A 25,419-nucleotide genomic window follows, 5' to 3' on the forward strand; every position below is an offset into this window, starting at 1 on the left:
TCCAACCTTCAATTAAGAGATAAAAACAATTTAACTAGTAATTAATTTTTAATTTGATTAATTTTCAAACTTCAAAAATTATTATATATTATAACAATTTTTTAGAATTCAAATATTAAAATATAAACTCATAATATATAAAAATTAATATTAAACTCATAAAATACATAAATACTAGTATAAATACCATTTTAACACTAAGATAAAACAATGAATACGAGTATAAATATAACTTTAATAATGAGATAATACCAATTTAACCACCAAATAAACATAATAATTAAAAAATAAAAATAAATAAGAGAGAGTAGTGGTAAGAAGAAACAACATTATTAGGAAGAAGAGTGATGGCAAGCAAAGAGAGAGTTGTTGTAAGAAACAAGAAGATTATTAGATAGGTAGGTAGGAAGACATAAAAAGGAGTGATCATTCTAGAAGCTCCTCTTCTGTGATGGAATAAGTGAAGGACCATCTTTTGAATGTTCCATCTACAAAATTGTAATATCCACCGTGTAAAGCCAAAGTGCCTTTTAAAACTGCGTCTCTCACAAATGGAAACGTCAGCAGATTTGTCAGTGACACGTTCACCGCTTCCTGCACAGCACAGCACAGCACACCACATTACTCAAATTACTCAATTTCAAGAGGTAGACTCAATCACAACCAACGTTCTATTCTCTTTTCTTCTCTTCTTTTACAAGTTAGTAGGTTATGTTCATGCCTACCTACCCCATAATATTTTAACATTACTAACTCTAACTTATACCATTTGAACATAGTACAAAGATTAACCCTTCACCAAGCATTTTTATTTTTATTCAACAAAACAAGTATTATTAAGAAAATTATTTTAAGAAAATTATTTTAGATTAATCACAATGTCAAAAATTAATTAATTAAATATAATTTAAGATGAAATCACATGTCACTGTATTACTAATAAAAGCAAATGAAAACAATTTTACATGAAATCGCGGCATTAATTAATTAAAACAATTTTTAGTTGGAATCACAATGATAGAAAACACATTACTTACTTAATTAATTAATAATATTACAGACAGAATGGTAATAGAAAACACATTAAATAAATAATATCGATATTACCTTTTCACACACAGAACACTGTTGGTCAAACGGCAAGCTGCCCTGCAATTTCTTAACCTTTGACCTTGCCTCTTTTCCGATCTTTATCCAATCTTCAATGAAAGCCCTGACGACAACACACCCAACACACATTGCACCTTCCGCTTCTACCAAACAAACCAAAGGAAAGCAACCCAACCCAACCCAACCCTAGTTTAAATATAACTCACGTTTGTGTGGTACCGTCGTCTGGCATCGACATGAGCGCCTTGATTCCTCCGCAACAGCTGTGGCCCATCACAATTATATGCTCCACCTGATAACCACTCATTGCATTGAATCCACTTATATAATTTTAATAAATTACAAAATTAAAAATAGAGTATTGATAGATTCCATTATAACCGAATAACAAGTACCTTGAGATGCAGAACGGCATATTCTACGGCAGCACTCGTTCCTGGATATTCATTCTGGAAGTGAAGTGGACACACACACACACAAAATTGAAATGACGACTTTATATTTATATATATAAACATGGGGGAAGGGGAGGGGGAGGAGAGAGGGGGATTAATTGATTGAGGTAAGTAAGTAAGTAAGTACCTTCTCGTAAGGCGCGACCATGTTGGCAATGTTGCGCACCACGAAGGCCTCCCCCAGATTGAATTTGAGAACATGGGAAGGGCATACTCGCGAATCCGAGCAGGCAAACACCATGAACTGTATAAATTGCCACGAATTAATATATATATACATACCTAGGTAACAACCATCCCTGCTCTGCTCTGCTCTGCTCTGCTTTAAATACACACGATTATTTATTTATTTAATTAATTAATTAATTAAGCATCCTAACCTTGGGAGACTGGCCCTTGGACAATTTGGAGAACAAATCCGCGTCTTTTCTGCACATTAGAGATTCGAGCTGAGTGGCAGGCATATCACAAGTATGATATAACGCGTATATCTTTTATTATACTTACAGGTAAACTTCTTTTCTAAAGTGGCAGAATCCATTTTTGAGCTTCTGGACTGGATCCACAACCACCTCATCCAATTTCTGGGTCACGTCTTCCGCTGCAACTGCAACTGCAACCTGTTGTTGCAATTCATCGGTGATTTCCTGGATTTTCTTAGCAGCGACAGAATACAGATCCGGGGATTGACTGCCATGCCAACCAGGAAAATATCAGAAAACTGCGAGACCTAAAAATAGAATAAATCTGCAACTGGTTGAGACTAGACTGGACTATACAGCGTAATTAATTCTGTGAGATTACCTCAATAACTTATTGAGAAGATCCACGGCTTCATTGTAAGAATTGCTGCTTGAAGCCATTGTGTGATCTGCGGTACAGGGAAATGATCAGAAAAATATATATATATTAATTATTGATAATTCAATCAATCTGCAGTTTTACAGAAATCCAGCACATAAAGACCATATCTGCAGTTCTCGGATCTCATACCATGTGCTACCCGCTGCCCAAAATCCTAAATTCATATATCATCTACTGCCAAAATCCTAAATTCATATGTCATCTACTGTTACCCGCTGCCCAAAATCCTAAATTCATATATCATCCACTGCCCAAAATCCTAAATTCATATATCATGTAACCCAGAGGGAAGTGTAGATATCCAAATTTGGTAAACCAGAAGCTAAAATGCGTACAAGGAATATAAACTGAGCACACACAAATACTTAATAGCAACACCCATCTGTGTTCAACAGAAGAGAAGATACAGAAGGAGCGAAGGAAGAGAAATGGTAAAGGCAAGGTAAGGAGTTCAAACCTGAGGAGGGCAGCCGTTGGTGAAGGAAATTGAGGAGCTGAATGGCGAATTTAGAGTGAGGATGGGGTATTTAAATAGTTGCTGGAATTGTGGGATTATGAAGCCCGTAATCCGCCATGGACAATGCAAATTACAGCTTAATAACTTTAATCGGAATAAATATCCGCAATCGACGGAGGACCGTGCGTTCATAATCCAAGTCTACGTCTACTCATCATTTATTATTTATACAAAGTGAGGAGGCGCGTTTATCCTCTTTTCTTTCTTTCTTTCCATTGTTTTTGGGTGATATTTTATTCTTAATTCTTAATTTTCCTCCGTCTTTGCCTTTCCTGCCCTGCTGCACCACTAGGGTCAGGGTCACGGTCCTTCTGTTTTATCTTTTCGATGATACCTTGATCCGTTTTCATTGACGATCACAATTCGGTGGCCACGTGGTGGGTCCTACTCTTACTTGACCTTATCGTTTCTGTTTCTATTTCTATTTCTATTTTGAGGTGGAAAGTAAGGGGAAGAATGATCAAGATTTTGGGATGGGGTTGGTGTGGAGCAACAACAATAATCCCAAATAGGAGGCCACCAGCGTCTGCCTATTTTTATCGCTTATCTTATCTAACGGGGCTGGGCGTTGCTATGTATTCAATTTTTATTTAAATGTTGAAGATTGTATGTTAAATATGGCTTGTATTTTGTTTTATATTTTTCAATAAAAATGGTTAAACGAAATTGTATTATTTTATTCGAGAGTTTAAATTTAAAATATTTGAGATGAATTATATTTAAAATATTTTATTTTTTGTTTTTCAATTTATTATATATAAATTAATTGGGTAAAGATTGTTGATAAGCGATATGTTGACTTTATGATGAATAATATATTGTTACAGTAGTTTTTTTATTTTTAAATAAGAAAAATTACATTTCAATTTCCTGGAGAAATATATTTTATAAAAATTATATATAAATATTCATTTTTATATATATTTTGTTAACATTTTAAAATTATTAAATTAAATATATTTTTATTAAAATAATTTTATATTCATTTAAAAAAAACCTCTTCGATGCATCCAATTTCAATGAACCTCCATTCTCCATATCGAGTATCTTAACAAAAACCAGAGTTGCAAGTTGGCTTGCATGTGGCCATATCTCATATATATATATATATATATATATAAGGATGACATTGATGGACCCACCCTTATGCTTTTAAGTCTTTTATATAATTCAAGTAAGCCAAGACCACCTATTTCCATAGAATCATGAAATTAATGGATGCTTTTTTCCTCCTTCTTGAGATTGTTTGATTTTTTTTTAATTATTAAATTTTTTATTTTTAATTATTAGAATTTATTGAAAGATTTTTTACTTATTGAAAAAGAAGTAAATTCTAGAATTTATTTCATTCTATTTCTATAGAATCAATTATATGATTCTCATGTAGATGAATACTATAGAATTGGAATTATGGGTGGAGCAACGATGATCCAAGTTAGATTATTTTTTTAAAATTATCAATAGTGCATTATTGTTAGCTTGAGAAGTAACCTCATGATTGTAATAGCCTCGGGTTAAAAGTTCATGTAATAAAATTTAACAAAGGTAAAATAAGACAACACTTAAGTGACACTTATTCCAAGTTCAATGTTGGGAAAAATATCTCAGTGGGCATCACTTGTTGTGTTTATGGCTAATGGGAAATTGGCAAAGGCAATGACTAAGGCTTTGGAAAGACAAAAAGGTATTTTGGCACATTATTTATGAAAATAATTGAAATTAGGAGAAAAAGAAGGTGATAGGCCACAAGTTGCACGTGAGGATGAAAATGAAGGAAAATAAGGGAAAATTGAAGAAAATAGAGGCCTCATTAATAAAAAAGGCTTATGAGGATCAGTTCATAGCCTTTTGACAGTTTAGTGTTAGAATTTGTCTAAGAGAGGAGAAAGCACCACGAGGAGAAAGAAATTAAGCAAGGAAAGGAAAGGAAAGGAAATGAAGGCAAGGTTCAAGCAGCTTCAGTGGGAACGCTTGCAAGTAACAAGTTGCATGTATGATTTCCTAATTGGTTTTAACATACATGGTATGTGCATGTTGGTATAGAGTTCTTTTGTTGTCATTGACATGGATTTTGTCAGGATTCGACAGTGGATTTTAGCCTAGCTTTTCCATTTCTTGATAGCCATGGTGTGATGGGATTGTTCTCGGTTTGAGCTTTGGATTGTCGAATGGTTTAAGAATCTAGGGTGAGGTGGTCTCAGGAAAATTCTCAAAGGCCTAGGAATCCCTTGACCAGTAATGGCAGGATACACGATAAAGCCTGAGGGTGGAGACAAGAGAATTCCTCAAGGATGGTGAAAAAATTATGAGTCATCCAAGTTTGGTTTGGTTTTATGATATCGGGTCCAGTTTAGGTGAGATCACGGTATGGTGAGGGTGGAGGTGGTTTAACCTCTGGATTCCATTGGTTGTTTATAAATGGGTTTATCTCATTAGATCCCACATTCATGCTTGGAATATGGCATGGGGGTGATTGGTTGAAGAGAGATTTGGCTCAACCAATTTATGGTTGGGTGGAACGTGGAAGTCCCGAAGCTGGTTGGTAATTGCCTATGGTTAATAAAAGCTAAGTTTCTCCTGCTTTTGGTAAGGAAATGTACTTGTTATTATTTGGCTTTAATTATTGTTCTCTTATGGCTATTTATCTAGTTATATGTTGGTTATATGCATGGTTTTATGACAGATCTTAGTCATGGCTCTTTTCATGTTTTCACTCATAAAGGAATAAATAATGAATGCAAGACCTAATTCGTGTTAAGACAACTAATGAGAGAAGGTAGTGACCCTTCTTGTTAAACCTCATATAAGTTTTCAGATCCTTATGTTCAGACTTGCATTCATGACCTGTAGGTTGCATGTTCATCATGTGTTTGATGGAATGACTGTCATGGTTGGGATTGGTTAGGTCAAGTCCTTGATCAAGTTTTGTGTTAGAGGCTTTGTCTTGGTGTCATTTATTGTCTCGGAAAGTCTCATCAAGTTTCGGGTAGTGGTTTGGAGACTAGCTTTGAAAAAGTAGCTTAAATCTGACAGTCTCTGGCACAGAACTGGCTAAAAAAGACTGTAGTCTCTCCCTTGTAGGCATTGTGGGAGAGACTATAGGGTTCCAGTCACATGCATACCTTGTCATGGGAGTGACTAGGGGTTTAATTCATTGAAATTATAGGATAACTCGGGGGTTGGGCACCTCGAGTGGTGGATTAGCTCCTGAGGGCCTTGAAGCACCCGAGGGAGGTTTGTAAGGTCTTGTTTTGTCAACTCCATTTCCTTAAGGTTACCTAGAGGTTGAGTCTTATCATAGTGACCCTCAACTCATGTTTACCCTGGGCAAGTCGATGAAAGCGGGTAAATGTGGGAGGAGGACATTACAGAGTGGTATCAGAGAATGGTTCAACACTTGGATTGGATGGGCTAGATGCATGTTGTTATGCATGCATTGTCATGGTTAATGTTGTCATGCATGAGGTCATTGCATGCAGTTTATGTCATCATGATGTTATTGGTATGTTATGATGTTGATGTGTTGGTTGAGATGAAGCAAGAGATGTAGATCATTAGAGCGAGGTTGCAACACTAGACTTTGGGGTAAGACAAGATCGTCATACATGTATTGTATGTTGGCATGCAAGTATGTTGGTTAATGATTTTTATAAGCATTATGGTTATGTACATGCCTACCATTCTATTTTTTTCATGGTTACATGCATGATAGATGCTAGTTAATTAGTGTGATCACATGTACATGTGTCGGTTAGTTATGAAGGATAGTAACTGCTTGTCATATGCTCTGGGGTCATGTGCATGATGGTTATGGTCATTGAAACTAGGATCTTGATGTTATATGTATCATGCTAACCTAGATTGGTCATTGTAGATGGTTATGGTTAAGGTATTTAGATATGAGTCGATATGCTTGTGATATTGTGTCATAATAATCTAGACTGACTATGCATATGTGATTGTTATGCATGAATGATAATTGTTTATGAGTTTATGATGTGAACATGTTAGCTAGTTATTGTCATGGGTATAATGACATTAATTATGCTTGGGTTGATATGTTGTGAAGTTATATCATGCTAATCTAAATTGATTGTGCAAACAAGATAGACTCCGCTAAGATACATTAAGGTATGAGTTTGATTATGTCGTCTATTTGGTGTTTGAGTATTTGATTATGTCACCTATTTAGTATGAGTTTTCTTATGTCATCTATTTGTTGCTTGAATGTTTGACTAGTTGCATGATATGAGTATGTGTCTATAAGATTGCATGAGGTAATGATCTTGTTTTAAGATGGATGTACTAACACATGTGTTGAGAACAACTGATATGTACTCGAGTGTAAGTAGGTGATAGTTGTAGTATCATGTATCATCACTGATGAATGTGAGTTGATTGTTGATTATGACATGGTCGTTAGATTTGGTAAAGGTTGATTTCAAATTAATATATATGATGTCTTGATATTTGGAACATGTGTGTTGAGTTACAAGGCAACGTGCTTGGCACAACAAGGTAAGATAACTGGTATATTGTTATATTTACTTATGCACTAGAATTTATGTTTATGACAACATGATGCAAGGGATTGCATGGTAAAAGAGACTGCCATGAAATCTTGAAGAAGGCTCGGGTTGAGCTTTCCCTTGGAAGCATGGAGAACCCATGAGGATTGAGTCATGGAATTTGTTGTTAGTTTTGTGCCTTTGATTATTGTGATTTGTTGGCAAATGATTTGTGGTTTTGTTTATATCTGATGCATGGCCATGCCACTTTGTTTGTGTTGTCATATTGCTATTGGTTTTATGGTTTTCTTCTTTTTGTTTCTTGTTCTTGCCTTTTATGTTTTGAGGGTTTTGGGAATTGGTTTGGGAAAGAGGAAAGTTGATGGAGCTCAAGAAGAACTTAATGAAACCTAACAGGTAATGTAAGACTCAAATGAAGCTCGATCCATATATAAGGGCAGTTGAAGGTAAGAGTATGACAGTTGGCTAGATTGGTTGGGTCCATTAGTGTAAATGGACAATGGAAGGACAAACATGAGAAAGGTAATAGGAAAGGTAATGAAAATGGATTTGAGGCATCAAATGCCTTGGCTATGTTGGAATTTGTTGTTCTCAATGTTGTGCACAGATAAAGGGAGTTATTTTAACCTAGACCTTATGATATTGGGTAATTATGTTGTGATCATGATTATGTTGATGTTTATATATGTATACATGCATGTATGTATGTCATTGTTTGAAAGGGTCATCAGAGACCATGATTGTTTTGTGGTAATGTGTATATATGTATGTATGCCATTTTCTGACAGGGTCATTAGGTATCATGATCTTTTTATGTCGGTGATTGTATATATATATATATACAATCACCAGCATGTTGTGTGGCAGGGTTTCTAGGGATCATTTTTGTGGAGGAATGATTGTTTATGCAGGTGAATGGCATGAAGAGGTTCCTGGTTTATGAGGAATCAAGTGGGAAGAGTAGCCTTGAAATATCTATGAGGTTAGTATCATGTGGATGTGAATCGATATTATGTTCTTATATTATATATGTTTATGTTATGGATAGGTAATGTTGAGGGATACATTAGGGGAATGAAAGAAATGTGATATGCAACATGTTGGGACAAGCATGGATAGTGGAAAGACACTAGAAGTAAGGTTTCCTAGTAGAGACAATATGGTTTCTAGATGTGCAATACTACTATTGTGTATTTGTTGTACATGATGTACCTATGGTGTTGTGTGCATATTTCATATATAGCGTTGTGTGCCTATTGCATATGCGGTATTTTGTATGTATAATGTTGAATATATGGTATTGTGTACGTGTTGTATAATGGTGATATGTACCTATGGTGTTGTGTATGTGTTGTATATGTGGTGCTATGTACATATGGTTTTGTGTACATGTTGTATATGTGGTGTTATGTACATATGGTGCTCTGTACATGTTGTATATGCAATGCTATGTACATATGGTGTTGTGGGCATTTTGGATATGCGGTGTTTTGTACATATGGTGTCGTGGGCATGTGGATATGTAGTGCTATGTATATATGGTGTTGTTTGCATATTGTACATGTGGTGTTGTGTGCATGTGGTGTTGTGTACATGTGGTGTTGTGTACATGTTGTACATATGGTGCTGTGTGCATATGGTGTTGTGTATACGTTGTATAGGTGGTGCTATGTACATTGGGTGTTTTGTACACATATGCAGGTGGCATTGTGTACATGTAGTATTGTGTACACGTCATACATGTTGTGTTGTGTATATTTGGTATGGTGTTATGGGTATTGTGCAGTCGTTGTATCGCAACATGTGTATTCATGGTATTGTACGATGGGTACGTATATGTATTTTGTTGTACATTAGGTGTAGGTGTGTTGGCTTGTTGAGGCCTGACCCAGGTTCAAAGGTGATTTAGCCAAACAAATCCTGGTACTACTAGCCCTTTCGGCAACAGTGCGTGGAGCGCGGACTGAGGCCTCACCCGAAGTAGTATGGGAGGGTTCTAGAACTAGGTTTCTGCACCCAAGAGATGTCTGATGATTTCAAGTGGTCTGCAGTTCAACCCTGCGTGCACGTCGCTACGCGCACTTACCCGTTCCTCGCAGCTTGAGTTGTTGCCTTTGCGCAGCCCTACTTGGGGGCCGAACAATGTTATTACCCAAATCCTTACTAGTAATCCGATATTAGTTGATTAACTTAGCTTATCTATGTGCTTTCCATTATAATTAACAATATACACAATTCAGACCAATTCACGCAGTAAAGAAATAGTATAATTGCAATTCATATCAACAGACAATAACCCAATAATAGATACATGGATTTAAGATAAAACTTATCTTTATTATTATCTTCCTTTAGTTATAGACTTGACTCTGCCCTGTGCACTCAGCTGTAGGGGTCCACGCACTCAACTGCAGACAACTAGGTTTTTGCGCACTTAGCTGCAGATCCTTCTCCTACCCTACGACCCAAGACACACTTTATACTTGCTATTTTCTTCTATTGTGCTATCTATTATATTTCATTCCTTCCATGTATCTTTACAACTTAGAGCCTTGGTCTATTTATACAATCCCATGGTCCGTGGACCATGGGTAGGCTGACCTTACATTCAAAACTAGGGCGAATAGTCCTATGACTCTAACATACATTTCGCGGCTGCAATTCGCGAAGCTTTACAACAATATCAACTCAAAACTTGGGCTTTGAGCCCCAAAACATGTCGTGGGGGGATTCCATACTCAACAGGCCCCCAACACAAACATCATGACTCGCCCTCGAGTCACTCTGTCAGCATGACAATCTTGGCGTTGAATCCCTCCAATTGTTTTCGAACGGTACTATGTCCGCAGCACACTGAGCCACTGCTTGTTGAACCTGCTGCATCTGTTCTTCTAAGACCTCTGTGCAGCGTGCTTCCCTACATCTACATGTTCATCCCCTATATGTGTGCAAGATTTCCTTCGATACTCGTAGTGATTATGAAGGCCTCGTCAATCCATGGTTGAAATCGTGCTTTGAGAACTGCTTCCGTATGGCGCACCATGTCCACCTGCTCCTTCAGTGCCTTAGCTTGCTGCATCCTTGCAAGCCGCTGAGTGAGGACTACTGTTTGCACAGTTCCTCGGACACTGTCATATTGCTGCTAGAGTTCTCGTGCCTCTATCTCCAGGTGCTGGATGCTGGGGTCCTCCTGCAAAGTCATGAGGACTTCTAGTGCTTGTTCCAACATGCCGGTGTAGTCGCACACTGCACCTCCAATTTCTGCCAATCTTGCTGTAATAGCCCTAATGCACTGTTCTCTGACTTCCGGGGGAGTGGAAGGTTGTGCCTTCAATCGCAGCTCGACGATCTGAAGATTCAGCGCCAGTTGAACCTTTGTCATTTCCTCCCTGGCCTTGCGGACTCTGGTTGCTAATTTGTGGATCCGCACCTCTACTGGTAGATCTGCTGAGATGGCCAGCTCTGGGACGCATCGACAAGCTTCATCTACCATTTTCTCCAACTATTGATTTTGCGACACCAATTCGTCTCGCTGCAAGGTGATTTGTTCCATGTTTATCTTCTGTTTGTTAAGAACTTGGATGGTGCGGCTCTCCCTGGCATGCAGCTATGCCGTTATCCCATCTTGTAGTAGATATAATGTCTCACGTGGAAGGGTAGTCAAATTAAGGCGAAGGCCTTTCAACATGTTAACTGAAAATCTATCAGTCACATTTGTTGCAACTAGGGCCCCTTCCGACAACACTATTGTGTTTTCGATCCGTGTGTGCAGCATCTGCTCTGTGTTCCGAAAGAAGACGCATACTGAGCAGTATCTTCATGCCGATTCCCATCATTTCCCTGCTCAGAAGTTGGGTGTTCTTAACACCCTCGCTACTCGTGCCCTTAGGATCTCTGATTGTGAGAGCTTTGATAAGGAGAGATCCCATCTCCTTAATGTCTTTGTGGAGAATGGATATAGTAGGCGCCTAGGTCAGAAGGCTTTCCGTAAAGCCTCTAAAAATGCGTTAATTAAGAAAGAGCCTAAAGAGCGCCGTCTAGGTGTCCATCTTCCCTATGTCCAAGGAACCACGGACAAGATTGCTCGGATCCTTAAAAGGTATGATATTCCCTCAACCTTTAGGCCCCTCAGCACCATTCACAATTCCCTCCGATCGGTGAAGGATCCCGTTAACCCTAAGGACATGAAGGGTGTCTACTTGATCCCTTGTTCATGTGGGACCCCCTATATTGGGGAAACAGGATGCTCCATCCATCAAAGGATTTGCGAACATGCGGCCGACCTAAGACATGGGAGATCCAAGTCTTCAGCATTGGCAGAGCATGTGGAAAAGACCAAGCTTCAGGTGTGTATTGAGGAGGCCAAGGTTGTTGCCAAAGTTGCTCAGTTCCATCATCATAAATTTAGGGAAGTTATTGAGATTGAAAAGAGGTCGAGCAATCTCAATAGAGATGATGGCTGGAAAATCAGTAGGTGCTGGATTCCAGCACTCTCTTCTTAGTCGGTTTTTTTGCCCCCTCCTTGTTTTTGAACTCTTATTTTATATATATATATATATAATTTTTTTTTTATTATATATATATATATATATATATAATAACTAATATTATTAATATATTAATATCAAGACTATATTATTAATATATATTATATTTAATAAATAATTAAATAAATAAATTCCCTATATTAAGACTATTTTATTAATATATAATAATAAATAAATAATTAAAATAAATAAATTACCTTTTCTAACTAACCATTTAAATTATTTTATTTATTTATATATTGTTAACCCTAACTTTATGATTTTAATTAAAAATATATATATATATATATATAAGAGATATTATTAATAAATAAATAAATAAATTACTTTTATTCTCGTCCCTAACAACCTATTATCATAATTATATATATATATATATATAATATTAACAATAATTCTTAAACAATTTAAATAAATAAGTAAATTATCTTTTTAAACTATTCACTAAAAGTATTTTATTTATTATTTTTTAATCCTAACTTTTATCTTAATAACCTAATATTATAACTTTATATATATATATATATATATATATATATATATATATATATATATATATATATTAATAATTATTAATAAATAATTTAAATAAATAATTTAATTAAAAAAAATTACCTATATTAAGACTATATTATTAATATATAATAATAAATAATTTAATTAATTTAATTAAATTACCTTTTCTAACTAACCATTTAAATTATTTTATTTATTTATATTTTTAACCCTAACTTTATGATTTTAATTTATATATATATATATATTTATTTGAGATTATTAATAAATAAATTAATAAATTACTTTTTAAAGCTAACCATTGAAATTATTCTCGTCCTTAACAACCTATTATATATATATATATATATATATATATATATATTAACAATAATTATTAAATAATTTAAATAAATAAGTAAATTATCTTCTTAAACTAACCACTAAAAGTATTTTATTTATTTTTTTAATCCTAACTTTTATCTTAATAACCTAATATTATAACTTTAATATATATATATATATATATATATATATATATAAATAATTATTAATAAATAAATAAATTAATTTTTAAAACTAACCATTAAAAATATTTTATGTATTAATATTAAAAATAATAATAATATTAAATTAATGAATAATAATTTGACCTAGGTCCTAAGGTCAAAATTAGCCGTTGGTCGATTTAGCTGTTGGAGTCTCTGCTCAGACTATTTAACATGCTACGCTGGATCTGTTTCTTCAACTTGTCCTGACGATGAACCACACTGGTTGGTTCGAAACGCGTCGACAAATGTCTGTCTACATGTGATTTACACCGAAGTTATTCTTTCAACTATTATGGATCACAGAAGCCTCAATTCAACTATCTCCTCTTCTGCCGAGGATCTTGCTGCGAGGTGGGTAGAAAGGGTACCCCTCGGAGGGGGCCACACCTGTAACTCTTGCAGCTGTGCCCTGAGGGCCCCCAATACAGTCTGGTGCTCCTGCATAAAATCCTAAAGCACTTCACTTGTGATATCGCGGACCATCTTGCCGATGTCATGGAGATCACCTTTGGTTAAGGTGATCGGGTCAATGGCCAACTTTGAGGCCTTGACCTTCTTCCTTGGTCCTTCTCTCTCTACAATGCATGGGCACTTTAACTGTGTGGACGCGGCCCCTGGGTCCACACTCCCTTCTACTGTTTCTATTTCTTCTGCGTCCTGCCCCTGTGAGGACATTGCTTGGTCCTCATCCTCCTTCACTGTTGCTTCCTCTGCCACCTGTGCTGCTGTTGCTGATTTTGTAGCCTTTTTTTCTTTGCGGCTTTCTGTGTCGCTTCCCACGTTGCCTTTTCCTTAGCTGCCATTGTTTCCTGCCGCCTTTTTTCGGCAAATTGTGTGATGCGCAACTTGGCATCATCCTTCTTCTTCTATGCTGCCGCCTTCTCAAGTTCTGCCAGGTCTGGGGGGCGCCATTCTGGAGGCCATGTCTCCAAGACAGCGAAGATGGCATCGTCAATGGTGATAAATGGGAGCTTTGTCCCCTCCTTCGTTGTATCCTTGCGTGCCCTGATGTATACATTATGCATGTCGGCTTTGAACTCTGCAAAACTCTACAAACTATTGTACATTGTAGGTGACAGGCGTGGCCTCCGATTGATCCACATATGGCTGCTCATCTCCATGAGCACCTAGAAACTTTTGGTGTCACAAATCCATTTTGCATCCTTTGTGGCCTAGAGCAAAGCATACTTTGTGGCCTCTAGTAAGTCTCTGTCAATGTTGGGGAATTGACTGTCTTCTGGTATTTTCCCTGCTACGAGCATGATGGATAACAACAACCATGCAAATTGGAAGGTTTCACCCTGCTCCTGGGCTTAGCGACAATTTTTCAAAAATTCCTCACAGAGGAATTTAAACCAGTTGAACTAGACCCCCTCTGCGCACTGCTCGGCCAATGCGACCACCAACGCGGTACCTGATCGACTCAACACTTCCTCATAACTTTGCCAGCCAGGAGTTGGGTTGCTATGCGTACCCCTTTGTCCTTGATGCTGGAGATGGTGTAGCCCCTCTTCTTCTTCTCTAGCTTGTATTTTGCCTTCATGGCTTCTGTGAGAGCCAAATCGCTGCCCTTTCCTTCAGCTATGGTCGCAGGGTCCTTTCCTTTATAGGGGAGCCAAGAAATGTGATGAATGAGGTTTGTCGTGATGGGGATAGGCTCCTCTAGCCATAGATACCCATCATGCACCAGGTAGAGCAGCTACCTGATGGCAAAAATGGTGATGGGTGCACGGTGAAAATGCGGTATCCATATTAAGTGCAGCAACCCAACCTTTTCCACACCACACAGCCATTTCTGTGGTTCTAATCTTATCACCACCCCCTCGGTGTTCTGCTTCATTAGGTTCCCAGTCTCTAGGTGCGGGAACTTCTTGCGGTCAATGAGGTCCCAGTCGTCAAACTTCATGGTTGGCATGTAGCCTAGGTGCGTGCCCTCAAACACAATGCCATCTGGGAGGAGCGGGGTCTGAAGTGAACTCTTGGTTTCATCCAGGTCCTTCGGCACTTTGGTTTTCCCTTTCCACGGAGGAACGTACACAAGAAGTTTTGTTGCAGAGCATATAGGTTGAATATCTTCCTCCATATCTTCGTCTTCTTCCACTGTGATGATAAAAACCTGTAAATCTTATTCTTCCTCATCTGTGTCGACCGTGACAACTTTTCCTTTATTGGCCATTGATAGCTTACTACGTAGTGGGTTCCTCAGGGACACGCGTATGGGGGTCATTGCTTGTTTATCTTTCTTGGGCCTTGGCATTTGCGGTGATTTGAGGATTTCTGTCACAACCTCGATTCCTCCTGGAACATCCTCCACCATTGCGGCCTCACTGGTGGTTACCTCTTCAATCTATAAACCATCCTTAGCGGTTGTCATCATAGTTAGGCTATATTCTGTCACTTGTGAACTTAGGGGCTCAATTATTGCTCGCCTCTCAATGCTTAGTGCTTTGCTCAAGCGCTCAATTCTCAAATGACCAAGTGTCATTCGCTGTCCAGCCCTTTGTGTTTTATAGCGCCTTTCGAATTTGAATTCGACTGTTCCCCCCAATTTTGAGCCATTAATGCTTTCTTGGTGGCAGATTTTCCCAAATCTTGCCCATAACTCATGTCTTAAATGCCCGCCACCCGCTCCATTTGGCCTCAAATCGAGCATCCCATCATGAATAGTGACTTGAATGGGCATTCTTTGGCCAATCAGAATGGCAGCGCAGCCCACCGTGCGCGGTCATGGACCCTGTGACACTCTGCTTTTGTGCGCGTCGAATATCGTGCAGCTTCCAGGAAAAATAGTTTATAGTCCCGCGCTTCCTTTCAACTTCCTGGAGTGCTAATACTGTCCTTCCTGCGGCTAGTCAGGTGGTCGCATCACCCATGTGGGGCTCCATCCCATCCTCCACCATGGTTCGCAGAGAATCCCCATCTTCCATTGTTGTGGTCGGCATCGCGCACTCTACTATTTGCAATGTGCTACCTTGGTCACTACGCTTGGCGATATGTGGTCCAAGCCAAGGCAACAAACTAACTAGTTCATGGCGATAGTTCTCCAACTTGTCAGTATGATTGTACACACCTTGCATTACCACCCTCGATTTTTCGATGAGAAAGGTTTCCTTTATTTCTTCTTCCAGATTCTTGATCCCCGCGTCCATCAAAGCACTTTTCTCCCTTAGCTGTACCTGGTCTTTTTCCAGTTTGCAAAGTCTAAGGTTTCCTTGTCAGATTTCTTCCTCGAGTCTTATGTGTTTTGTTTCTCGCAGTTGTGTGATTCCTTCGTTCCGAGCTTCGCAGACTGTCATATCTACGGGTGTTGCTATGTGCAGACTAGGCTTCACATGCTCCATAAGAATTACAACCCTTGCTTCATACTTCAGCTTCAGAAGTGCTCACGTGGTCAGGGTTCTTCACATGGTCCTATAAGCCCATAGAAATACTAGTATGCGCAGGTCCCAGTCAGTGCGTCTCACATGGTGAACCGTGTTCAGCACTTCGCACACCTTTTCAAAGGCTTCTACATGGATCATTGTTGGCATGCTTGGTCTTGTCCAACTTCATTGTTCGCGCCCTTGTCTTGCTCACTCCTACTTGTTGTTCTTGTTTTCTATCGTGGGGACAGTGTGCATTCATGCAAGTTGCCTACCGTACGCTTTTACCCATCTAGAGAGGTGGGCACGCAAACTGTTTCGTCCATCATATCGACTTCCATCTGCAGCTGAGGCTTTCCAAACCATATAGGCATCACCGTTCTGCATTCACATCAGTTCTCAAAACTTCTTTGATGCATACCCCACCACCTTGCAGGCGTAGCGCGCAATTCCCATTTCAGAGCGTCAAAACGCTGCTATTATGGCACTCCTCTTTCAAATTTGTTCAAGAATTCATCTACCTCTGTCAACCCACCATACATGGGCAGATCCGTTAACTCTTTTTTCACGCAGCACAGTGATCTTACCATCCTGTTGCAATTGAGCGTGGTTACCTTGTGTAACCAGTTCTGCCATCGTTCTATTTCCTCATCCGAATCCATTGTGCAGGAGCCTTCGCACTCCCACGAAATCTTGCCATCCGATGTAGGATTCACCCAATCCTGTTCCCGAGCATTTATCTTGTAGATACAATCTAGATCGTCGTCGTGCACTGGTTTTGTGTAGTGCGATCCTTCCGTAGGGTCTAAAGGTACCACTACGCACAGTGACTTTTTCTCAAAAATCATTTTGCGCTTCTTCAAGTTTATCACTCTGTTCATGTCAGTGGCCCAATCAATTCCTAGTAGCGTGGGATAGGGATTGTTGTCATCGAAAATCTCTATCACTTCGAAATCTACAAGCGCGCTCACGCCTTCGATGTCTACCATTATTCCCTGCAATCTTCCCATCAGTAGGATCTTCTGCTGGTTCGCCATTCACAATTGAATAGGGGACCATTGAAACATGGGCTTGCCCATGCACTCCCATGTCTGCTTTGGCAGTACGTTCGCGTCTGATCCTAAATCCAGAATCACTTGATCCATTTCATATTCCCCGATTTGCGCAGTTAATCTCATCTCCCTTCCTGTTCACGTTTTGTATTTCCCGGCTTCCAAACTACGCACGGTTCTCCTGACCCAGCGCACCTACTGATGAGTTCCTGCAGTCCCTTCACAACCTTCCTGTCGGGTAGCAACTTCATGCATGTCTCCAGAAAGGTAGTAAGCATTGATGGGTCCATCTCCGGTTCTAGTTTGTCCTTACTACTTGAAGTGGAGGCCTCCGTGAAGCTCTTCTTAGCATCCATAAATGTCTCCTTCATGTGCTCCAAATCAAATTCTGGTTCCTTTGTAGGAGCCTTGCGAACCCAAGCACTCTCTTCGGGTTCATTTCCCTTGTCATCTCCTGTCGTAATACCACTTTGGAGCACGATGTTTACATTCGGGTCCTCTTTGCATGGCTCAAACCTCATCATTTGTAGGTTCTGAGTCGGGGGAAGCTGGATTATTCCTTTATCACGCAACCTCGCTATCAGTGTAGGGTAGTCCTCCTTTTCATGATCAAATTGGGTACAATATAAACATGACACTCTCATCGGATTTGTACAATCACGGGCATAATGCCCTAGCCCTCCACAATTGTAACAAATCAGCTATCCACGACCCCTTCCTGGTCCCATTCCACCTCAACCTCGTCTGCACCCTTGAAATCTAGTGCGTGCCATCCTTGCATTTTGATCAAGGGCTCGCGTTTCAGTCTACACTGTGTATGTAGGGGTTCGATCCATCATCAGTTCATAACTTCTGCAGGTGTGCTCATCATGGCCTATTGATTTGCAGAAATTACAGAGAAACTACTGGGACATCTATGTATACTTCTACAAGAGATGACAATTATCCATAGCATGTTTTCCTCCTATCTGACAAATTGCGCACCATAATGCAGGTGTTGCACTCGGTCCTTCTTGTGCCTATGGTCTTAATGGAATTGGCCCTCCTCTTGCCAAGTAGTTTGCAAAGATTGGACAACGGTCCTTGTCATGCCCCTGGCCTTTTCATTTTATGCACCACACCTCCTCGCACGCCTCTGGCCGAGTTGTCTTGCCTTGTTTCAAACTCTGCATTTCCAAACACAAATTTTTCAGTTGCACATGGATTTGTTAGACTCCCAGGCCAGGATCTTGTATTGGGGTCTCTTGCAGTCTCATTGTGATCTCCAAAGCTTCGGCTTGGGTGGATAACTTTTGCTATGAAAACGTGGTCCTTAGATGTGGAGTTAGTGACACTACAAACCATGAGTGGTGTTGTCCATTCGTTAAGGTCATGTTGGCTTCGTGAATCATACTCTTCAGTCTCTGATCTAGCTCCCAGGGGGTCTCACTTGGAAGCATCATGATTTCCTTAAACCTGATAATCGATTGTGTCTCTGATTTTGGCCTGCTAAATTCCCTATTCAGTGCAGCCTGGATATCTGCGATCCCCGCATTTGGATGGTCATTAGAATGCTTAATGTACCATGTTAGTGTGTGATCCTGAAACGCACTTACTAGCGTTTCCTTCTTTATATTATCATCCACGACTCCTTGTGCTTCCCATACAACTTTTACTACAAACCAAAATTGGTCTGGATCTTCATTCCCTACTCCTTTGAACATTGACAATTTTATCACGCTCACCATATTGAACTGTGGTGGTGGCAGAGGTGGTGTGGGCGGAGATGGGGGTGAAGATGGTGAAACCGATGGTGGTGTAGGTGGAGGTGGTATGCACGGAATTCACTGCCTTATCAGACTGATCACACTTCTTGGTGAAACTTTCGCGATCTCTTCTTCGCTTTCTTGCCGAGGTGAAATCAAGGGGCTATTTTATATTTCTGCGCTACCTTCGTTTCTATAGATCCTCCCACTCTGTGTAGCCCCAAACATCAATTTATTTGCATAACCCGCTTTTCACACAATAGCATTTTAATCCAAGTGTTCAAATATTTAATGTACTTACCTCACGGTCCTTTAAGGAATCGTCGTTCCGCCTCACTGTAGCTGATTGAAGTATCTACTGCGAATTTGATGATAAACCCTCCTATAATTTGATCGAACCAATGGTCCACAATGCACGTGATCTTATCTTCTGATTCTTCTAGTCTGCGCACCAGTTCTAGAATCCAAAAAATCCGTTTGTCAAGCCTACACCTTCCCTGATTGTCTGCTAGCTTCGTGATCCACTCATACAACTGAGAGGGGAAGGATGCAAAGAAAATTTCATGGATTTCTGTATATAAGTAGCACTCTAACCATAGTTCCTTTGATACTCGCAGATTCCTGTTTGCCTGCACCGCGAACTCATGAATCTTTCTGTCCTCACCCTTGAATTTCTTTCTTTGTCGAATTCCAGCGACATGACATCAGACATCCCTTATGCAGATCCCAATCCCAGAAACAGAACCATTTGTTGGCTTGTTAGGGTCTGACTCAGGTTCAGAGGTGATTTAGCCAAACAAATCCCGGTACTACTGGCCCTTTCAACAATAGTCCATGGAGAGCAGACTGAGGTCTCACCCGAAGTAGTATGGGAGAGTGCTAGAACCAAGTTTCCACACCATGGAGATGTATGATGAGTTCAAGTGGTCTGTGGTTCGACCCTGCACGCATGTCGCTATGCACACTTACCTATTCCTCGCAGCCTGAGGTGTTGTCTTCACGTAGCCCTACTCGGGAGCTGAACAATGTTATTACCCAAGTCCTTACTAGTAATATGATATTAGTTGATTAATTTAGCTTGTCTATGTGCTTTCTGTTATACTTAATAATATTCACAATTCATACCAGTGTGCGCAGTAAAGAAACAATATAATTGCAACTCATATCAACAGACAATAATCCAAGAATAAATACACAGATTTAAGATAAAACTTCTCTTTATTATTATCTTTCTTCTGTTACAGACTCGACTCTACCCTGTGCACTCAGCTGCAGGGGTCTGCGCACTTAGCTGCAAAGCCTTCTCCTACCCTACGACCTAAGACACACTTTACACTTGCTCTTTTCTTCTACTGTGCTATCTATTAGATTCCATTCCTTCCATGTATCTTTACAACTTAGAGCCTCGCTCTATTTATACAATCCCATGGTTCGCAGACCATGGGTAGGCTGACCTTACATTCAAAACTAGGATAGATAGCCCTATGACTCTAACATACATTTCGCGCCCACAATTTGCAGAGCTTTACAACAATATCAACTCAAAACTTTGGCTTTGAGCCCCAAAACATGTCGCGGGGGGATTCCATGCCCAACAAGCTGTATGTGTTGTGTTGTACATTGGGTTTCAGTGTATGTGTCATGTTGTAAACTAGGTGTAGGTCTATGTTTCGTGTTGTACACTAGGTGTAGGTGTATGTGTGGTGTTGTACACTAGGTGTAGGTGTACGTGTCATGTTGTACACTGGGCGTAGGTGTATGTGTCGTGTTGTACACTAGGTGTAGGTGTATGCATTGTGTTGTGTATTGTGTATGTGTATGTGTTGTATAGTGTGATGAGACAGGTAGGTATGGAAATGTCTGGGCCTTATTGTTGTTATGGAGGGTTGAGGCAGTTTAGTCTCTAGATGCCCTTGTTGATTGATATTGAGGGTTGAGGCGGTTTAGTCTCGAGATACCCTTGTTACTATTGAGGGTTGAGGTGTTTTAGTTTTGGGATACCCTTGTTGCTAATATTGAGGGAGGAGGTGGTTTAGTCTCTGGATTCCCTTGCTTCTTAAAGAAAAGGCACTGGGTGCTTACCAGGTTTGGCAACCAATTCAGTGTGTGTATGGAAAGGACAAAGAACAAAGGCATAAGAAAAGAATCATTGAAAGATAAGTATCAGTATTTTATTTCAATTTCTAATAATGCATGTGATCTATGACTCTAATTTATTATGGTTACATGTGATATATGATTTTGATTATGATGGTTGTATTTGAGCTAATCGTATGTGATATGTTTATATGTTTATACATGATGATTTGGTCAAAGAGATACTTTGATTTGTTGTGACAGGAAGTAAACAGAATTGCAAGTGTACCTTATTGACAGACCACCAATGAGGTACGATTTGAATTTATTTCAATTCCTTTTAGTCTAATGACAATTATGTGCTTGGTACAAGAAGGCTTGAAAATTCCTGGTTTGTGGTGGTTGGAATTGATTGCAAGAATTAGTAGTGGAAAATGGAATTGGAACGGGAAGTAGTACATTGGTAAATCACTTCAAGAGTAGGGCCATTTTGGGACACTAGTACCTAATAGTGTCCATGTATTTCCTTGAGCATGCTCTGAATAGTATGATGGTTTTGAGGCAAGTATATGCCTTGGTTGTTTGACACTCTGATGTGAGGAAACCTTGCCAAGGGATGGATCGCCCGGGAAACGGATGTCAAGGAACTTGGAGGGTGAGTGACTGCATAGAAGGGGGTGGACAAATTTCCTGAGCGACTTTGCAGCAAAGAAGGTAAGTTCGGGGGATGGATTTTTTTTTGTCATTAGAATTTCTAGATGGAATCATATGCACATTGGGAGTGTGTCGTGGAACAATGAACCAGTAGCTGTTCACTGAGGGAACAAGTAACGCATGATCGTAGCACTGGACATTGGATGTAGGTTTGAACTTGGTAGTGGATCCTATACTTTCTAGGAAGGAGGTGAATCCTGGTATTACTTTGAGGGTGGAGGTGTGAGCCTCTAGACTCCCTTATTATAGATGCAAGCATCATATCCTTTTATTTTCTGGTTGAACAAATGTGCATATGTGTATATTATTGTAAATATTATATCAAGCTGGATTTATAAAGCTCCATAGACACTATGGTCATTTGTTAGTTGTGCATGAGTGTATATGTAGTTGTTATTGTAAATACCGCAATGAGCTGTGTTATAAAGCTCTAGTAAGTGGTATTATGGTTTTTCTTTTGAGCAACTTGTTCATTGTAAATACTACAACAAGTTGGCTTATAAAGCTACATAGGTAGTATGTTTATTCTTTTCAGCGTTTTTGTTGGGTATAGGTGTGGTTTAACACCGAGGATGGTGTTCCCCTAAGGGGGAGGGGTCTGTAACAACCCCAGATTAAAAATTCATGTAATAAAAGTTAATAAAGGAAAAATAAGACCACGGTTAAGGGATAGTTATTCCAAGCTGAATGTTGGGAAAAATATCCTAGTGGGCATCACCTTTTGTGTTTATTATTGGAAATATTGGCATTGATGTCAAGATTAAGCTGATTGATTAATGTCGCTAAATGTTATTGATGTCAATAAGCACATTGGTGATCATTTATGTTGAATGGAAAGTGTACATAAATGTTGAATGTTGAATATAAAATGTTGAAAGTGATGTCAAGTGCAAAGGCTATGTTAACTAATGTGAAGGCTAAACATTGAGACAAAAGATGAAATGCATATATTTGTTTGGACATAAAATGTAGATAATACAAATCTGATTTGTCTCTTGTAATTATTACTGAATAAGCTGTTAGTTCAACTCTATTTTATATTACAAATAATTTTTAGAATTGAAAATGAAAAGACAATCTTGTGAGTAGTTTTGGAAGTCCAAGAGACTATGCTTCATTTCATATTCCTCCAAAGAATACAAACAACCAAGAGGGCTTGCTTATAAAACATACAATGTGGAATGAAATTGATGATCTTCTTTTTGAATGGAAGTGGTCTACATCAGAGAAAGAATGAGCAGTACCAGAAGAGAAGAAGGGTGAAAAGAATAAGTAGTTCAACAGAAAAATTGACACTAGAATTTTATATGAGGTAACCAACATTTGTGACTTGAGAAATTTATGTTATTTTCTATGTTGCAGCTTGAAAAATAACATGTTGTAGCATGTTGAGGTAGGAGCCTCCTGTGGGTTGTAGCCTGTAGAAAACTTGTGGGAGTTGGAGCTTCCTTTGAGGTAGGAGCCTCTTGTAGGTTGGAGCCTACAAAAATTTGATGTAAAAATGAGTAGCAGCTTGCCTTCACATCAATTTTAGCCTAAAGTTCATGGTTTTCTCTCTTCGGGGTTTCCACTTATATCTGGTGTCTTCATGTGTTTAATTCTTGCATGTTGTGTGAATGCTTTGAATTCTTGGTAAACAAATCTGCAAACCTCTCTCCTTGAAATCTGCAAAAGGAATTCAATAACTATTGAGCACAAACATAAATCATTAACTACATAAGAAGAAGATTAAGTTGAGAAAAAATAAATAATTAAATTACTGATTCACCCCCTCCTCTCACTAATTTCCCATCTTAAATATCAATTGGTATTAGAGCTAGTTCCTTCAGTAGCAGTCTAACAATTGGAAGGAGGTCTTAAGTAATTAAAATGGCTACTCAAGAAGGACGCTCAACAAATAATGCTCCTCTATTTACTAGTACAAACTATGCATTTTGGAAAGTAAGAATGAAGACATATTTAATGTCTCTAGGAATAGAAGTTTGGTTTGTTGAGTAAATGGGGTGTGAAGAACCAAAGGAAACAAATAGTGACAAAGATGTCAAACTGAACTTTATAGATAATGAAAAAGCTATGAATGCACTTCTGAGTGGTCTATGTGAGTCTAAATTTATCAAAGTAATGCATTGTGAGATAACTAAATATATTTGGGATAAATTACAAGTGTATAGAACTCAGTTTGAGACACTAAAAATGAATGAAGATGAAGATATAGCTAAATTATTTTTAAGAGTTGATGAAGTTTTAAATATCATGCTGGGTCTAGGTGAAACAATTAACGAAAGTGTAATAGTTTAGAAAATTTTGAGGTCATTACCTTCTAAATTAAATCCCAAGGTTTCAGTTATAGAAGAAACAACAAACTTTGATACCTTGAACAGAGATCAACTACGCGGCTCTTTGAGAACATATGAGAAGAGAATTCCAAAAGGGAAGGCAACCAGTAGAGAGGCAACTTTCAAGGCAAACAAGCCCATAGAAGAAAAAGAGGGATCATGCTTAGGTTGTGATGAAGAAGAAGCAAAATTCGTGAAAAGGTTGAAGAAATGCACATGCAAGTATAAAGGAAAACTTCCATTTAAGTGTTTTAATTGTGGAAGAGTGGGACACTATGCATTAAAAGGGAAAATTAGTTTAAAGGGAAAGAGAAGAAAAAACCTAACAAAATGCAGAAAGAGACAATTCAAAAAGAAATATTTCTATGCTGAAGAATATAACAGTGGATTTGAATGTCCTAATGAATCCTCTAGTGAAGCTGGAACAAGAGAATTTATACTAATGGCTTTAGAAGAACTTGAAAAGGATTTTCAGGAATATGAAGAAGAAGAAGAGGAAGGTGAGACAGACCTTGAGGGGGAGTTAATCAGTGCCCTAGATGAAATAGAAAGGCTTAAACTAAAGAATAGAAAGCAAAAAAGAGATCCTATTAAAATATGTAAAGGAAGAATCAAAATCAGAAGACATTATCAAGTTGAAAGTTGAACTTGAAGAATAAATGAAGGTGGAAGACATTTTACTGCAAAAAATAAAAGAGAAAAACCAGGAGTGTGAAAGACTGGAGGAAGAGGTGGTATGTATAAAGAAAAAGCTAGAGAAAGCTCAAACTGATCTAAACATGAATATTTAGCAGATAAAAGGATCTGAAAAACTAGATGTGATATTGAATTCTCAGAGGTCTCCACTCATAAATACATGGTTAGGTTATGAAGGAGAATCCAGTAAATCTAAGGCAGAGGATAAAAGGACAATCAACTTTGTAAAAGTTGCTAGGAGAGAGGATGACAACTCACATAATTCTAAGAAAAAAACTTTGAGCAACACTTCAACATCAAGTGAACAACTACAAAAGAACAATTCCGCTATAGTACAGAAGGAAAAATAAATGGACAATAAATACACAAC

The 25,419-nt window shown here is 38.6% G+C and overlaps 1 protein-coding gene across 1 annotated transcript; it reads right to left on the reverse strand.

Moving 5' to 3' along the window:
* Positions 1-215: 215 nt before the first annotated feature.
* Positions 216-3,039, reverse strand: LOC149205225 (carbonic anhydrase 2-like). Its single transcript, XM_089394960.1, has 9 exons — positions 2,887-3,039; positions 2,370-2,436; positions 2,073-2,255; positions 1,946-1,994; positions 1,693-1,809; positions 1,506-1,559; positions 1,317-1,402; positions 1,108-1,213; positions 216-594 (listed from the first exon to the last, which is right to left on the reverse strand). The coding sequence occupies exons 2-9, from the start codon at positions 2,426-2,428 to the stop codon at positions 427-429; spliced, it is 822 nt and encodes a 273-aa protein (XP_089251086.1). The 5' UTR covers positions 2,429-2,436; positions 2,887-3,039; the 3' UTR covers positions 216-426.
* Between the last annotated feature and the right edge of the window lie 22,380 nt (positions 3,040-25,419).

The sequence above is a fragment of the Pinus tabuliformis genome, chromosome 1_2, assembly GCF_031772625.1.
Source record: "Pinus tabuliformis cultivar Carrire ecotype Pingquan chromosome 1_2, CPIR1, whole genome shotgun sequence".
Classification (NCBI taxonomy): domain Eukaryota; kingdom Viridiplantae; phylum Streptophyta; class Pinopsida; order Pinales; family Pinaceae; genus Pinus; species Pinus tabuliformis.

Bases quoted from the DNA above. Each gene is read 5' to 3' on its own strand.
- LOC149205225 (XM_089394960.1), bottom strand. From the start codon at position 2,428: ATGGCTTCAAGCAGCAATTCTTACAATGAAGCCGTGGATCTTCTCAAT. The intron at 1,995-2,072 runs GTAAGTATAATA...TCTAATGTGCAG, and splicing joins TTTAGAAAAGAAGTTTACCT to AAAAGACGCGGATTTGTTCT. The intron at 1,403-1,505 runs GTACTTGTTATT...AGTGGTTATCAG, and splicing joins ATGCCGTTCTGCATCTCAAG to GTGGAGCATATAATTGTGAT.